We start from the raw sequence: 17,340 nt of genomic DNA on the forward strand, positions 1-17,340 counted from the left end.
TCTTCCAGAGGAGGGATTCTTTAGAAAATTAACCGCAATTAGAACTTAAGTTTGGGGCAGAAGTTGTTTTGCTTTATTTTCTGTCTGTCTGTCTTGGTTTGTTGTTGGTTTTCATGGCTTGTTTTGTTCAAGGGACTTCCCCGTGCTGTCCACTCACTCACATAAAAAAAGCTTGGCTGACAGGTGGTTCCACAGGGCAGATGGCAGCTGTGATCCCAAACTGGCAAGTTGTTTCATTAAAGGAGAAAGGAATTGTCTAGGAGTAGCTTTTTAACAGGAAACCAAGGCGGTGTGGTGAGCCAGCTGCATGCAGTTGTAGAAACCATATATAAGAGAATCATAAATGGTTTCTGATATTTTAACAAAAAAAAAAAAAGGACTGTTCTTAACCCAGCACTTCGTAAGAACTCTTGGGTGAAGTGTATCTTTGGCTCTACTGAGTGGCCCCCCTTGTAACTCACTGTTGTTAGGACAGACTGCTAAGAATCTAATCCTTAGTTTTAATATGAAAAAAGAAAAACAAAACTCAGAATAATCTCTCAATAGCCAAAAAAAAATGGCTTTCCTCATTTGGAACTGAATTTAAGATCCAGTACAGCTTCTTTCTATCTGGAGACAGACCAGAGGGGTTAGAATATATTTCTGAAACACATTGTCTACTGGGAGAGTCACATTGATTCAAACTAGAAATGACCCTCCCTTCCCCAAAAATAGTGGGGTTTTTTTCCTTTGATAAAAGGGAGAAATAGTTTACATTTTCCCTTCGTTTATTTAAAAAGTGTATAGTTCGGGTCCACTGCTGAGTTCGGCCTTGCTTTGCGATTAGGATCAAATAGACAGGAGGGACAAGCAGCAGGCAGAGGCAGAAGAGCTGGTGGATGAGCCTAGAGAAGTAAGCACAAGGCTTTTTCGCTGGCTGGGGATCAGGCTGGAGCCGAGAGCACTGTGAGTGGCAAGCTGTAGGAATAAGGCAAGAACATGCCGTTCTTCCTGGCTTGGGACCTCCTCACCTCAGTTTGTTTACACTGGGTTCCTCGTGCCACCTGGTCCAACCTGTTTGCCACCAGCAGTTAGTATTCTGCCAGAACCTTTGGCCTCCTATGCTGATCTTCAAATCTGCCAAACTTATACAGGGAAACATCTTACTTCTCAGAGTTTGGTCCAGACTTTCAGAATAGCACTTTGTCAAGAAAGAAAAGAAGTCAGCTGGGTACTGGAGGCATACACCTTTAATCCCAGCACTCAGGAGGCGGAGGCAGGCAGATCTCTGACTTTGAAGGCAGCCTGGTGTACAGAGCAAGTTCCGGGACAGCCAAGGCTATGCAGAGAAACCCTGTCTTTAAAAAAAACAAAAACAAAAACAAAAAAGTTGTCCACCTATAAAACATAAAACATTAAAGGATGTCAGTTGATAAGAAAAAAAAAAGGTAGGAAAAAACTAGAAGACAAGATGTGACAGTAATTTAAATATCAAATGATAAAAATTCCAGTCTTACTAATCTATAGGAAAATGCCCATTGAAACTACAGTTAGGGGCTGTCGAGATGGCTCAGTGACTAGAGGCACCTGTTTCCAAGCCTGATGTCCTGAGTTCGGTCCCTGGAACCCTCTTGGTGGAAAAAAAGAAGACTACAGCAAGGTGTCCTCTGACCATGCATGTGCTCTGTAGCAAGCATGCAACCAACATACACCTGCTAAAGAAATGTAATAAAAGCTTAAACAATTACATTTTTGTTTGTTTGTTTAAAATGTCATTCTCATCTTTATTTTTGGTCATGAACATATTTTAACAGCCTTAGTTTATATGTGTATAACTGTAACATCAAAAGCATTGCAATTTTAAAAAAAGCAATACAGCCGGGTGATGGTGGTGCATGCCTTTAATCCCAGCACTTGGAAGGTAGAGACAGGCGGATCTCTGAGTTTGAGGCCAGCCTGGTCTACAAAGTGAGTTCCAGGACAGCCAGAACTGTTACCCAGAGAAACCTTGTCTCAAAAAAAAAAAATGCACTCTTATTAGAAAATTCCTCAATGTTCACTAATGTTTACTTCACTTTAAATCATTGTAAGTAGCTGGGTGGAACGATGTGTTTCCACATACACTGACAGTTATAATCAGGGTCTGTATATAGAAACATTGTTTTAACCTACATACATGTCTTACACACACAACAATAATAAGTAATTTTTTAAGCCTACACTAGTATCAGCTAGAGTAGTATTAGTACTACTAGTACAGTAGTAGTAGTACTAGTACTGGCTCCTGGGACTTAACAAGCAGAGGCTCTTCATCCACACATGATATGAGGTGTCCACCTGGGAGAATTAGGAGAATGCATACAGCAGGGTTAGAGAGGCACTGAGTAGGTTTGTGATGGTGGCACTGTCCTCACATTAAGTAGCAGAGCATTCGGGGCATGGTAACTGTTGCCACTCCACATTAACTAGTCCTTAGTGGCAGGTACTGTCTAGTCCCTCATTTCATACAGAGCAGGTGCTTAAAACATGTTGGCTGGACTGGAGAAATGGCTCAGGTTAAGAGCATTGGCTGCTCTTCCAGAGGTCCTGAGTTCAGTTCCCAGCAACTACATGGTGGCTCACAACCATCTATAATGAGATCTCATGGCCTCTTCTAATATTGTATACATAGTTTAAAAAAAAAGTGGACCCATGTGCAAGAGTATGCTCTCAGGACCCAATAAAGAAACAACAGCTTGACTTAAAATAGTTCACATATTTATATCTCCCTAAAGAAAGCTTGTATGTGTCTGGTAGATGTTGAATTGATGGCATGATGTTAAAAACTGGCCAGAATTAACCCAGCACCCAAGACTCCCAACATGTCATGTTAAAACATCTCCACTGAAGGGATTTCAGTAATCTAAAACTTTCATACCTGACTGGCCAAACCAGTCTCCCTAAAGTTAAAGAAGTGCAAAGAGTTTCTAAGATCAGGAATCGTGTGAGTGTTTCGCTTTCTTCAAATGAAACAGTAAATGCTACAGAGATAGCATGGTTTGTCAAGTCAACATCAAAGCCCAAAAACAAAAGAACAAGGTTATTTTCAACTGTGTTAATAGAACTGCCAAAGTTTACAATTCAGACTCGCTTCCACCTGCCTTTGGATACCTTGTCAGTCTCGTCTCCTTTTGTATCATGAGGACACTCATGAGCCCACGCTCCTCTTGGCCCAGTGGCATCTATTGCCACATCAATGACCGAATCGGGAGTCATCCATCTCAGGAACATGAGGAAAAGATAGCTGAACACAGCCAGCAAAGCAAAGCTGTGGCCTGTAAGTGGGCCACAGTGAGAGACGAGCCTGTTCAGCCTCTTATGCATCGGCAGCACGGCTTCCTTCCCCGCCCTCTCGTACACCTTCTCTGTTCTCTCCGCCACATTCCGCCAGGTGTAGAGAGCCTTTACTGCATTGTGGATATTTTCTGCATCCGGTAACATCCCTGACTTCACTTGGAAAATAGCTTTTTCCAGCCCTTTACACAAAGATCTTACTGAAGGTTCGCATAAAATAATAAGATTCTCTGGAAGGACTTCGGGAATCCCACCAACCTTGGTGCTGACGACCTGTAGACCACAGCTGGCGGCTTCCAGGATTGCCATGCAGAAGGCTTCGGTCAGGGAGGTATTAAGAAAAATATGGCCTTGAATTAAGACATTTCTGACATCCTTGTGTTCTAAAGCTCCCAAAAGATGCACCCTGTCATGTAGTTGGTATCTTTCCCGTACTTCTTCCAAAACTATACTCTTTGGTCCCTCTCCTCCAATTAGGAAATTTAACTCGGGATATTTCTGACAGAGTTCAGGTATAATCCCACTGAGCAGGTCGATCCCTTTTCTGTAAACAAGTCTGCTCACCACAACAATAGTTATCCCGTTGTCATGCCTCCCAAGTGGCCCTGGGGTGAAGTCAGTAGGATCCACAGCATTAGGAATGACAGACACTCTTTCAGGATTCAGTGCTGCTCGTAGGACAGTGTTTTCCTTACTTGTATAAGAGACACAAATGACGTGGTTTGTGTCACAAAGCGACACAGTTAGAAGCTTGTTTGTGAGCACCGAGCTGACATCAGCAAATCCAAAAAGGGAATGGTCTGTGAAGACTGTCTGAAGCCCCATTGTCTTGGCGTGGAAGAGGGCATCATGAGCCATGGCAGAAAAGGAACTGTGGGAATGGATTATGGTAACTCTCTCCCGAACAAATATGTACCTGAGCAATGGCAGACTGTGAAAGAGAGTCGTGGCTGTGGATTGGTTGTACATGACTCTGAGAGGCAGGTAATAAACTTTGAGGCCATTGGTGAGGTAACGGATGCCCTTTCGATTTCCGTATGCATGGGTGACGATTATGACCTTGTGCCCCCTCTCGATGAGGCACTGAGAGAGCTGGTAAATGTGGCTTTCCACACCTCCCATGTTTGGGTAGAAAAAGTCAGACACCATGCATATATTATGTGTTGGGGTGCTGTTGGTGGAAAGACTTCGAGGGCTAAACTGGGAAGGGGTCACTGAGGGGGGCTGGCCATGCTCACCTCCTCCTCTATAGGCCATGCTGAGTTGGTTCAGGAATCAGTTCTCAATAAAAGCTGGTTAAGAAATGTGTCTTCTGCCACCTGAAGCTTATACTGTGATCATTTTTCTCCGTATTGAAGGGCAGCAGTGCTCAGTTCCCTTTACGTTTTTCTTGACCTCTCTTGTTCTGTAGACCTTTCCTCCACGCGTACCTTGTTTCAGTGTAGATTCCTCTGTTTTCATGCTGTCTCTGTAACTAGATCACATTTTATTAAAATTAGACGTTTTCTCAAACTCCTAGCTAGTTGTGTAGATAAAATCAGTCTCTTCGAGAATAAATTGTGTTAACTTTTAAAATGCTTAAGCTCTTTAAAAGTTTTTGTATTGTGTTCATTTAGTGTGTATGTGTGTATATGTGTAGGACAGAGAATAACTCGCAGTGTTCAGTTCTCTCCTTCCACCATGTGGGCTCCAAGGATTGAATGCATGGCACCAGGCTTGGCAGCGAGTGCCTCTATCTGCTGAGCAATCTCACCCACTCTGTGGTTCTCAAGCTCTTTGAGCCAATAATTCTACTTCCCAGATTTTTGTCTTACAAAAATACTCACCCACATGAACAAAAACAATCAGATTACACTCAGTGCTGTTTCTCTTAAGATCATGAAACCCTGGAACAGGTCTCATGTTCATCTGATAAATAAACATGGAGTTTAAGTGACTACATAAGTCATAGTAAAGGCAAAAAGTACATTACTACCCAATTGTTAAATGAGATGGGCTGGGCCAGCTAGTGCTGGCCTATAATCTCAGCTAATCAGGAGGCTAAGGCAGGAGGATCGGAAGGTCAGGCCATCCTCCCCGACATAGTTTAAGGCTGGTCTAGGCAGCATAAGACACTATATCAAAGACGAAAAACAGGGCTGGGGACATAGTTCAGTTGGTAAAGTGCTTGCCAATCAAGCACAAAATCTGGGCTTAATCCCAGGTGCAACATGAAAGCAGGTGTGTGTAGTGGAGAAAAGGGGATTACAAGTTCAAGATCATCCTTATAGGGAGTGTGTGGACAACAGGAAACCCTGTTTCAGAAAACACAAACACAGTAAGTGGAATGAAGAAGGCCTCTGAATGACTCACAGGAAGGCCTATGCAGGGCTGGAGAGATGGCTTAGCAGTTAAAGAGCATGTGATGCTCTTGCAAATGTCCTGGGTTTGGGTCCCAACACCCACATGGTGGCTTGTAACCATCGGCAACTCCAGTTCTGGGGCTTCAATGCCATCTGTGACTTCTTCAGCCATAAGGCACACACATGCATTGCATATACATACATCCAGACAAAACACCTATACCAAAAAAAAAATAATTTTTTAAAGCCAGTTGAGAAGCTAGAGAGATGACCCAGTGGTTAAGGGCTGCTCTTCCAGAGATCCTGGATTCAATTCCTAGCACCCACATGGCAGCTCATAACCATCTATAACTAGTACCATGGGATCTGTTGCCCTCTTCTGGTGTGCAAGCATACTTATAGACAACATGCACATACATATATGCATGCAAATGTGTGTATGTATATATATATATAATCTTTAAAGCCGGCTGAGGGGCTGGCAAGATTACTCAGTGGGCAAAGGCACTTGCTTTCCAGTCCTGATGACCTGAGTTTGATCCTTGGAAACTACATAGTGGAAGGAGAAAAAGAATTCCCCTAAGTTGTTCTGAGATCTCCAAATGCATGTCATGGCACATAAACATACACACACATACAAAAATAAGGAAATGGTTAAAAAAATGTTCTAAAGTATGGTACAAATCTGTCAGTAACAATAACAAAAAGACATGGAGAGATGGCTGAGCATGTGTATTTCCGCACAGTGCATACATACTCATTAAAATCGTCATTAAAAAATGATCCCAATGAGATGGCTCAGCAGATAAGGTCCTGCCACCTTGTCTGATGACCCGAGTTCAGTCCCCACGACCCATACAAGAGGAGAAAACTGGTTGCTACAGACTGCCTCTGACCTCCAGGTGCACACTGACACATTCCCACACACAAAATAAATGTCAAAGAGACAAGGAAAGGCAGCTGAAAAGCATAACTATTCTTTAAATAAAAAACAGTAGTAATGAACGCTAGCACAAGAGTCTGGAGCACTGCAGAATTAAGCAGCTATCTGTAAGGTACCAATTGGACAAGCCCTTCTACAGGATATATTCCTGAGTGTAAAATTTCCAGAACAAATGTATTCTCCGAGGAAAGGCCATACATTTAAAATAATTACTGTCATTTGATCTATTTGATAATTATTTTTTCTGTAAAAATGTTGGATAATGTTGCTAATTTTGGCAGGGTGGGGTACAATTATGGGTGGAAGAAATAAAGCTTACTGTATAGAAGGCAATTTCAGAAGCCTACACTCACTTGCCTGGCTTGAGTTGCTCCCTAGTGAGATGAATGTTTCACACCTGCAGTTGTTCTGGCGGCTACATTCGTTCTAGGTAGTGTGTTTGTCCTAAGGGAGGAGCATACTGTGTAACAGCTTACGTGTACTGGCAGATGAGCTCCCAGCAAGCCCAGATGATTCGGATAATAGTGTGTCGGAGAGCCTGGATGAATTTGACTACTCTGTGTCTGAGATTAGCCGCTCCTTCCGGTCACAGCAAGAAATATGTGAGCAACTCAACATCAATCACATGATCCAAAGGATCTTCCTCATTACCCTGGACAACAGTGAGTTGCGGACTTACACCCACCAATTGATTGTCTCTTCTTCCCTCTTGGCTTGGTCCAGGGACTACTTTGGCTCTTAGAAAATTGCTGTTTCTAATGGTTAAAACCACCCCTGTCCTCCCTGGAGCACAGGGTTTAGTTTAGTAAGTTTTTTTTTTAAAAAAAAACAGCCAAGAGGTAGTGGTACAACCTTTCATCTCAACACTTGCAGGGCAGAGGCAGGTGAATCTGAGTTCAAGTCCAGCCTGGTCTACAGCGTGAGTTCCAGGACAGCCAGGGCTACACAAAGAAGACCTGTCTCAAAAAAACAAACAGTATTTCTACAGATCTAACTTCTGTTGCCGTTTTGGTGCTTACTGGGCTGTGTAACTACATGCCTCTACTACCTTTAAAAGGAAGTAGAAAGAGTAGCTAACCCCGATTTCTTCTTCCATGGATGCTGAGAAGTCCAGATGTGTTTTACCTCTGTGCCCTGTCTGTAATTCAACCCTAAAGTTAATGCTAGTATCTGGAATTTTCTTCCTAAATGTCATACTGAGGGTCCATAACAGTATGCTGTGTAGCTTCTTTGTGTATCGATCACTGTAGTGAATTCAGGACTTGTTATCAAGGTCAGTTGCTGGAAGCTGAGCACAGCTGTACATGCCTTTAGTCTCCACTGCTGGGGAGGCTGAGGCAGGAGGGACTACTTGAGCCTAAAAGTTAAGGACCAGCCTAGGCAACATAGCAAGACCCTGTGTCAAAGAGGGAAAACAAAACAAAACCGTGTCATGAGGACAGGAACACTACCTTTAACCCATCAGATTAAAACTGTTTCACAGGTGACCCAAACTTGAAAAGCGGGAATGGCATCCCCAGCCGTTGTGTGTATTTGGAAGAAATGGCAGTAGAGCTGGAAGATCAAGACTGGCTTGATATGAGCAATGTCGAGCAGGTACCATTTCTGATTGTGTGCCCTCAGCAAACCGCAGCCATGCTGCTAGATCCTGTTCATTCTCCAGACACCTTGGCTTGCTTCCACCTCTTCCTATTGTGTGTGGTATTCCTCTCTGCCCACACATCCAAATCCACCCACTCTTTAAGGACCAGTTAAAATGCCGTCAAAGTTGCCAGAAAAGAGTTGTTCATTCCCTCCTCTGAGTTCCTTATCCACTTCTTATACTTCTTATGGGAACTGTCACTGTCCCTAATGGCTTGTTATTGAACCTCCCCTATCACTCCCATTAGACTCTTAAGTTCCTAAAATAAGCCCATCTCTTTCTCACACACTTTCAAAAAAAATGAAAATCAGGCTGGGGAGATGGCTCACCAGCAAGTTTGGTTTCCCAGCCCCACATGAAGTTAGCTGTGTCCATATGGGACAACAAATGAGAGGGAGCAGAGCGAAGAAGGCCTGGGAACTGGCTGACCTTCCAGCGAGCTGAAGAGTGGTGAGCTCGGAGGAGTAAGGTGGAGAGTGACAGAGCAGGACAGCCAGTGCCCTCAGGAGATCAGGGACAGAAAGCTAACTGTTTCCCAGGGCGCCAGAGCCCTAATAAGTGTACTGTACCTTTGAAAACCTGATTACCAGCTGGGCATTGTGGCAGATACTTTTAATACCAGCACTGGGAGTCAGAGGCAAGCAGTGCTCTGTGAATTCACAACCAGCCTGGTCTACATAATGAGTTCCAGAACAGCCAGGGTTACTTGAGAAACCCTGTTTTGAAAAACAAAATAAAGAGCCTAGAGAGAGGGCTCAGCTATTAAGAGCATATCCTGCTATAGAGAACCGAAGTTCAATTCCTGGCACCCATGTCATATGGCTCATAGCCGCCTGTAACTCCAGTTCCGGGGGAACCAATGCCTCTGGCTACCATGAGCACCTATAGGCATGTGCACATACCCATACAGACACAACACATACACATAATTTTTTAAAAAATTTAAAAATTGAGTGGTCTGTAGAGCAAGTCAGTTCTCAGGCTACACCGAGAAACCCTGTCTCGAAAAAAAAATTGAGAGGAAAGACTGAAAACTTGGCACTTAACTTTCACATTTAAAGTGTCTCTAAGCCCAACAATCACACAGAAAAGTAGATTTCATGTTTCGTCAGTGATTAGTTTTTAAAATTTAATTATTTTTATGTGCATTGGTGTCTGACCTGTGTAAGGGTATCAGTCAGGTCTTCTGGAACTGTAGAGTCAGTTGTGAGCTCCCATGTATGTACGTGCTGAACATTGGTCCTCTGGAAGAACAGTGAGTGTTCTTAACCACTGAGCCATGTCTCCAGCCCCTCGACACTGATTCTTAACACCATTCAACAAGTGACCTTTGGCTGTGACTATCCCAGACACTTGAGTCCTACTTTATAATAACTATATATATAGTTAGGTCCTAACATTTTTAGGGTAATTAGATATTGAAACCTACCCTCCCCCTTATTCTGAACTACATCTGATTCTTGCCAAAGCATGTATCAAACTTTTTATATCTTAGTGTTCTGGATTTACATTGCAGTAGATTAGTATTTTTGTTTATTTTTGTTAATAGGCCATCTTTGCTCGGTTATTGCTTCAAGATCCAGGAAACCACTTGATCAGCATGACTTCTTCTTCGACGTTAAATCTCTCTGCTGATAGAGATGCTGGGGAGAGGCACATCTTTTGTTACCTTTACTCCTGTTTCCAAAGAGCCAAGGAAGAGGTAAAGGAATAAGTCCCATGGAGTTTTAGATCATCCTCTTGAGTAGCTTTGGCATGTAAGTGGGAGTTGGGTCGGTGTCTTTCATGTCATGGTATATATGTATGTCTCATGGTGTGTCTGCAGCTTAGTGTTTGTAGCACTATGAGATTGCCATAAAACCTTAGTCTCATCTCTGTGACTTGAGGTCCATCTCTCTTCCCGGTTAAGCCAATCCCTTCTTCTCTATATCTACCTCTTTAGAAATCACACAGTTAGGAAAGACTAAACACCATTCCAGCACTCATGAGCCTCAGCACAGCACAAAGATTGCTGCAAATTCAAAAGGCCAGCCTACACTACATAGTGAGACCAAAATAAAACGACGTAAATCAAGCAAAACCCAAATCTGTTAACAGCATTTCTAGTGAGATGAAAATACTGAATTGGGCTGAACTTGACATCTTCAGGATTAGAATTTTAGCAAGTGACCTTTTAACCCAAAGAACAAAGTCTGTCATGAATCATGAATTTTCAGTCCTCAAGAAACCAATACTGCCAGGCAGTAGTGGTGCGTGCCTTTAATCCCAGGCAGGCAGAGTCAGGCAGTTCTCCTGACTACAGAGTGAGTTCCGGGACAGCCGGGGCTACACAGAGAAACCCTATACAAAAGAGAGAGAGAGAGAGAGACAGAGAGAGAGAGACAGAGAGAGAGAGACAGAGAGAGACAGAGAAGGGAGAAGGGAAGAGAAGGAGGGAGGGAGGGAGGGAGGGAGGGAGGGAGGGAAGGAAGGAAGGAAGGAAGGAAGGAAGGAAGGAAGGAAGGAAGGAAGGAAGGAAGGAAGGAAGGAAGGGAAAAGAAACCAATACTGGTTTCTTTTGGGGATGTGATATGTTTTTGCACCCTATTTACTATACCCACCCTTGCTGCATGTTGTAAAACTGTGCTTTTCTCTCTTTGTTGTAGATTACCAAAGTTCCAGAAAACCTGCTCCCCTTTGCAGTGCAGTGCAGGAACCTCACTGTGTCCAACACACGAACAGTTCTCCTCACTCCAGAGATCTATGTTGACCAAAACATCTATGAGCAACTGGTAGATTTGATGTTAGAAGCCATTCAGGGAGCCCGTGAGTATAGAAGCAAGGTCTTTAACCATCTACATTTGAAACTCCTCTAGTGGTGTTAATTTCAGCCATTATGGTTCTGACAGAAATTAAGAAAGATAGCTTATATCTTGGTCTTTAGGCCTCATTACCAGCAGAATTCTGGAGAGAAGGCTCAGAAGTTAAGAGCACTTCTAGCTGCTTTTCCAGAGGACCCTGCTTCAATTCCCAGCACCCACATGGTAGCTCACAGTTATATGTTAGCTCCAGTTCCAGGCAGATCCACAGTCCTCTTCTGGCCTCCATGAGCACTGCATGCACTTGGTACACAGGCATACATGCAAGCAAAACACCCACACATGTAAATGAAAGTAAATAACTCATAAAGAGCCAGTGCTTGAAGTGGGCATAGAGCTCATTGGTCACGCACTGGTGGAACAGCTGTCCAGCATTCACCAGGTCTTTGGTTTAGTTCCTACACCACAACAGAGATAGACTGACAGAGAGAACATGAAACGTGTGAAGACATAAAAATTGACACGGTCTCCTTCCTTTCTCATCTGTCTCCTGTTAGATTTTGAAGATGTAACTGAGTTTTTAGAAGAAGTCATTGAAGCCTTGCTGTTGGATGAGGAAGTTCGAACGTTTCCTGAAGTCATGATTCCAGTGTTTGATATTTTACTAGGCCGAATAAAAGATCTGGAGCTCTGCCAGACCCTACTGTATGCGCATCTGGATGTTCTTCTCTATTTCACTAGGCAAAAGGACATGGCCAAGGTAGGTCTCAAAGACACCATATGCTCATGTCCTGACTACTTAGTACTTGATGACACTATAACATTGCCTGTAGAAAGCCAGGTATGGTGTCATGTGTCTACAATCCTAGCACTTGGAAAGTGGAGGCGGGAGGATCAACGTTATCCTCAGCTACTCTGTGAACTTGGGGCTCTGAGGATAGGCCTGGTGAAATGGCTCAGTGGGTAAAGGGGCTTGCTACAAAGCCTAAAGACCTAAATTTGATTCCCAGAACCCACATAGTAGAAGAAGAATAGGAGAGAACTAACCCAACACACAAGTTTTCCTCTCACCTCCACACTGTGTCCATGGGATGCACACATAGACACACAGATAAATAAATGTTTAAATTGTGTTCTTATAATTTGACGCTGGCCTGGATTTTATAAAACCTGGCTTTTAAAAAGAAAAAGGAAAAGGAAAAAGAAAGCCAGATGGTGTTGGCACATCCTTTAATCCCAGCACTCAGGAGACAGAAGCAGGTGGATCTCCAAGTTTGAGGCCAGCCTGGTCTATAGATCAGTTTCCTGGGCAACTAAGGCTATACAGAGAAACCCTAACCTGAAAAAAAACAAAACCGGAAGAAAAAAGAGGGACTGGAGAGATGGCTCTGCAGTTAAGTGCACAGGTTGCTCTTCCAGAGGTCCTGAGTTCAATTCCCAGCAACCACAAGTCTCACAGTCATTGACAATGGGATCTGATGGTCTCTTCTGTCACTCATGCATGCATGCACATAGGATACTCATATACATAAAAGACAAATCTTTAAAGAGAGAGGTGTGTGTGTTCTATTGTATATATGTGGGTTGGTTGTGTTGCATCTCAACCTCTTTATTTCACCATACAGATGGATAAGTCGTTTTTATTCTTTTCTACAGGTTTTTTTAGAATACATTCAGCCCAAGGACCCTAGCAATGGGCAGATGTATCAGAAGACCCTGCTGGGAGTAATTCTAAATATCTCATGCTTGCTAAAGACGCCTGGTGTGGTAGAAAATCATGGCTACTTTCTGAATCCATCTCGTTCCAGTCCTCAGGAGATCAAAGTTCAGGAGGCCAACATTCATCAGGTGGAACTTTTTCCAGGGTGTCACAGCCCCCTGATTTGAGATGAGCATTTCCTCAGGAACCATGTAGGGAAAAGCTGCTTCAACCTCTTTGGTTGAAAAATCAGCAAAGTGGTCTGATTGGCTTTTGTTATAATAACACAAAGAAATTGCCCTCTTATTGGGAAGGATGGGGTGGCGTGTAATCCTAGCACTTATGAAATAGAGTCGGGACTAGGAGTTCAGGACCATCCTGCACTAAATAGCCAGTACCAGACAAACCTGCACTATAGGAGAGCCTATCTCAAAATAAAGGAAGCAAAGAAATTGCCCCTGGTGCATGCCTTTAATCCAAGCACTTGGGAGGCAGAGGCAGTTAGGCCTCTGTGAGTTTAAAACCAGCCTGGTCTACAGAATTGAGTTCTAGGATAGTCAGAGCTGTTACATAGAGAAACCATGTCACAAAAAACAAAAGCAAAAAAAGAAATCACCTTCTTCATATCCTTCACTATGAGGAGAGGATGGACTTTGGTGTTGGGTGAGAATAAACTTGTAGATTATATAGAACCTGCTCTGTGTGACAATACTGTCACATCCACCTCAGTCCTTGCCCTTCTTGCCAAGATACTTATTGTCACTTAGCTCATGAAACCTTCTGACTAAATGCCATCTTATAATCTCTTTGTCCCTTATCCTTCTCTTAATGTATAGGCCCCTTAACATAAAACATAAAACCCGACTGTGGGGCATTAGGTGACTAACAAAGGCACAGTTTAAGTGTCCCATTTACTACTTAATCATCACAGTGCTGTCAAACAGTGTTAGCAGACTCCAGCAGTAGCCAAATCCTACTGCCATGATTTTTTTGTTTTTGTTTTTTATAAAGAACGATTCACTGGGGCCAATGAAATGGTTCAGTAGGTAAAAATGCTTGTCATCCAGCCTGATGATTTGAGTATGGTCCCCAGGACCCACATAGTAGAAACAGAGAACCTGTTCCCAAATACCTCACACATGATGCTCTATAGCTTGTCCCTCCCACATACTAATACATTAACACTAAATACATGTAAAAATTCAATAGTATTTATTGACTGCACCCATGTCTATTTGTATTGTTTATGGCTCAGTTTCATTTTGCAGTGGTAGAGTTGAGTAGCCACTATGAGAACTATGACAAACAGAGCCAGAGAATTTACCCTTAACACTTACAGAAAAATCCTGACTGTAAAACCTATTAAACTCTCTACAATTTGGCAGCTGACCAGAAAATGTCTCATAAGTACCCAGAAATACATGTATTTTTAATAATCAGAATCAGGGAATAAGGTGCAAAAAAAGTAAAGGGAGAGATTAAGATTAGCATATTTTTAAAAACTTGTATTTGCCAGGGTTTAGGAGTTAAAAAAAAAAAGAAAAAAAAGAAAATACCAGGATTGTGAAATTGGAATGTTCTGTGGTTGTGTTTTCTGGTTAAACAGTTCATGGCTCAGTTCCATGAAAAGATCTACCAGATGCTGAAGAACTTGCTCCAGCTCTCTCCAGAAACCAAGCACTGTATCTTGTTCTGGCTTGGAAACTGTTTGCATGCAAATGCAGGCCGCACCAAGATCTGGGCCAATCAGATGCCCGAAATCTTCTTCCAAATGTATGCCTCAGATGCCTTCTTTCTGAATCTGGGTGCTGCTCTTCTGAAGCTGTGCCAGCCATTCTGCAAACCCAGATCCTCTCGGCTCCTCACTTTTAATCCCTCATACTGTGTCCTGAAGGAGTTGAATGATGAAGAACGAAAAATTAAAAATGTACACATGAGAGGTAGGCGGGGAACCGGGCTTTCAAAACAGTGAATGTGTGTGTCACCTCTAAAGCATTTGCTCCCTTAGCCTTTGAGAAAGTGCCTCTTGATCAAAACAGACGAGGCACAATGGAGAATGATTTGAAATGTGGATTTTCAAAAACAACCATCATCTTTTAAATGTTAGGCCTTGGTGAGACCTGTCTGGTTTGACAACCTTGGATATTCACCCTCATCTTTTATAGAAGTCCAGTAGAGCTCTGCTGCCGTCGTTTTTTAACTCAGGGCAGAAAAGGGCAGACAGGTTGACATAGTGGCAGCAGTGCAGGAAGGAGTGAGGGACCAGCTTTACAGAAGCTGGGGTCTTCTTCATGGCTGAGTCTTGAAAGACAAGTAGGGTTTACCAAGCAAAGGAGCAGGAGTGTCTGTGGAAGGAGCAGTGGGGCATGATAGCACTGAGCCCTTGAGAAGCAGAGGCAGTTGGATCTCTGAATTTGAGGCTGTCTGGAAAAAAAAAGCTGGAAGGTCTTTATTGAGGAATAGTATGAAGTCCCATGTAGTTAGAGCAAGGGGGTGAAGAGTAAGAGATGGGAAGGAAGAAAGTTGACATCAGGTTGAAAGAACTTATATAATACAGAGAAGTGAAAAAGACAATGACTCAGCCCTGATTCTATCAGAACAAATCTCTCCTCATTTTTGATGGATTTCCTTCTAGTTTTTTTTAAATCCTCTTACAATTATAAAACCAATATCTGCACAAAAGTAACTCTGCTTGAACACAGAAAACAGATTAATTGAAAATGGTCCATTGCCTATCAATTGGGAAAAAATTACAATATTATCTCTCATTTCAGTTTTTGCTGATTTCATTGGTTCAACAGAGATTAACGATTTCTGTTGACAGCAAGAAGCCAGAAAGTATTTTCAGACAGGGAAATAGTTGGGGATGCGTTGTAAGGAAGATAGTGTTGTAGCAGTATGGAGGCTGAGCAAGAGTAAAGGGAGCCTGAAGACCAAGGCAGGTGTGTGTCAAGCCATCACCATTCATTTCACTTCTTCAAGGTTTGGACAAAGAGACCTGTTTGATCCCAGCTGTGCAGGAACCCGTGTTCCCCCAGAGCTATAACCTTGTGACGGAGAACCTGGCCCTGACAGAGTATACCTTGTACTTGGGATTTCACAGGTAACTCCTTTGATGGCATTGGGAAAGAACAGTTTGTGAAGAACTAGTTAGTTGTGTTGACGGCTCAAAGGTTGAAAGTGAGTCTAAAGCTCACGTTAGGATATCATAAGGAAAGAACTCGTGCATTGTTTACATTTACGTGAGGCTACTTTGTACAGATTACTTAAGTTTTTATCTATTTTTAAAATCAACAACATGCTAATATTTTCCTCCACATCTTGCCAAATTTTCGATCCCTATCTTTTTGATAGTATCTAGGAAAATCAAATTATTTTCATTTTACATTTCACTCTCTACTCTTGAATTCTCATTACCTCTGATGCCAAAAGACCAATAGACAAAACTGAAAAAACTTGAGAATGATGAGAAGGGGTTCCAGTAAGACCAATATCCACAAGAGAGCTGTGAGCCTAAGAGAAAGATCCTAAAAAATGGGAAGGTTTGAACCTGTGCGTACAAGTTCCAAAAGGGTCCATTTCTAGCAAGCCAGCTACATGTCTTTCCCTTCTTATTTAGCTGAGAATGATTGCCAGTATAAGGGGGAAGGCTAATAACTCACTCATATTTTTGATCTATAGAAAGAGTATTATGAATACTGCTTTTGTTTTTACTTGTGGGGGGACAGGATACACATGCTCATATGTGGTGTAGAAGCCGAGGTCGGTGTCAGGTGACTGTCTCAGTCGCTCCCCACCATCTCTTTTGAAAAGCAATCTTTCACTGGCCCTGGAGCTCCCTGATTCAGCAAGACTTCAGGGATCCTCCTGTCTCTGTGTCCCCAGCATTAGGACTGCAGGAGGACACCACCTGACCCAGCGTGTGCATGGGTCCTGGGGATCTAAGCTCAGGTCCTCCTGCTTGCAGTACAAGCCCTTTACCTACTGATCTCTAGATCTCAGTAATACTGATTTTTGTTTGTATGTATGTTTGATTTTCATGACAGAGTTTCTCTATGTAGCCCTGGCCATTCTAGAACTCACTCTGTAGATCAGGCTGGCCTCAAATTCAGAGATCCACTTGCCTCTGCCTTCCAGGTGCTGGGATTAAAGGCCTACATCACATGCCTGGCCTGGAATACCAATTTTTTAAAATGCCTTCTCAGGATACTTAATGTAAGCCTTTTTTTTTTTAAAACTCCAGCAGCAAATTACTGGGAAAAAAGTGAAAAATTGACAGTTTTGTTAATCTGTTATTGACATTTTAAATGTGGTGACAGAAGTTCAGCATGTGCTTGATCTGCTCTACCATCCAGATTCAGACTAGATGCCTGGCATCCAGATTCCCCGTCAGTAACCCTAGTCACTGTACACAAAAACAAAGTTGGGCGGGGGCACATACCTTTAATACCAGCACTTTGGAGACAGAAGCAGCCAGATCTCTAAATTTGAGACCAGCCTGGTCTACAGAGTGAGTTCCAAAATAGCCAGAGATACACAGAAAAAATCTTGCCTTGAAAAATCAAAATTAAATAAACAGCTACAAAAGAACCAAGGGAGTGATT

At 42.7% G+C, this 17,340-nt stretch overlaps 1 protein-coding gene and 1 pseudogene across 2 annotated transcripts in view; one reads left to right on the forward strand and one right to left on the reverse strand.

Moving 5' to 3' along the window:
* Ube4a (ubiquitination factor E4A) overlaps positions 1–17,340 on the forward strand; it is a 42,121-nt gene that overhangs the window by 6,789 nt on the left and 17,992 nt on the right. For both annotated transcript variants that reach the window (XM_075966119.1, XM_075966120.1), the window contains exons 3-10: positions 7,086–7,259; positions 8,081–8,193; positions 9,789–9,941; positions 10,885–11,044; positions 11,595–11,797; positions 12,694–12,885; positions 14,343–14,676; positions 15,719–15,839. In XM_075966119.1, the coding sequence (XP_075822234.1) occupies positions 7,086–7,259; positions 8,081–8,193; positions 9,789–9,941; positions 10,885–11,044; positions 11,595–11,797; positions 12,694–12,885; positions 14,343–14,676; positions 15,719–15,839 (1,450 nt within the window). The remainder of the gene's footprint in view (positions 1–7,085; positions 7,260–8,080; positions 8,194–9,788; positions 9,942–10,884; positions 11,045–11,594; positions 11,798–12,693; positions 12,886–14,342; positions 14,677–15,718; positions 15,840–17,340) is intronic.
* Positions 1,746–17,340, reverse strand: part of LOC142846147 (phosphatidylinositol N-acetylglucosaminyltransferase subunit A pseudogene) — a 36,585-nt pseudogene continuing 20,990 nt past the window's right edge.

Source organism: Microtus pennsylvanicus, chromosome 3 (genome assembly GCF_037038515.1).
Source record: "Microtus pennsylvanicus isolate mMicPen1 chromosome 3, mMicPen1.hap1, whole genome shotgun sequence".
NCBI classification, from domain to species: Eukaryota; Metazoa; Chordata; class Mammalia; order Rodentia; family Cricetidae; genus Microtus; species Microtus pennsylvanicus.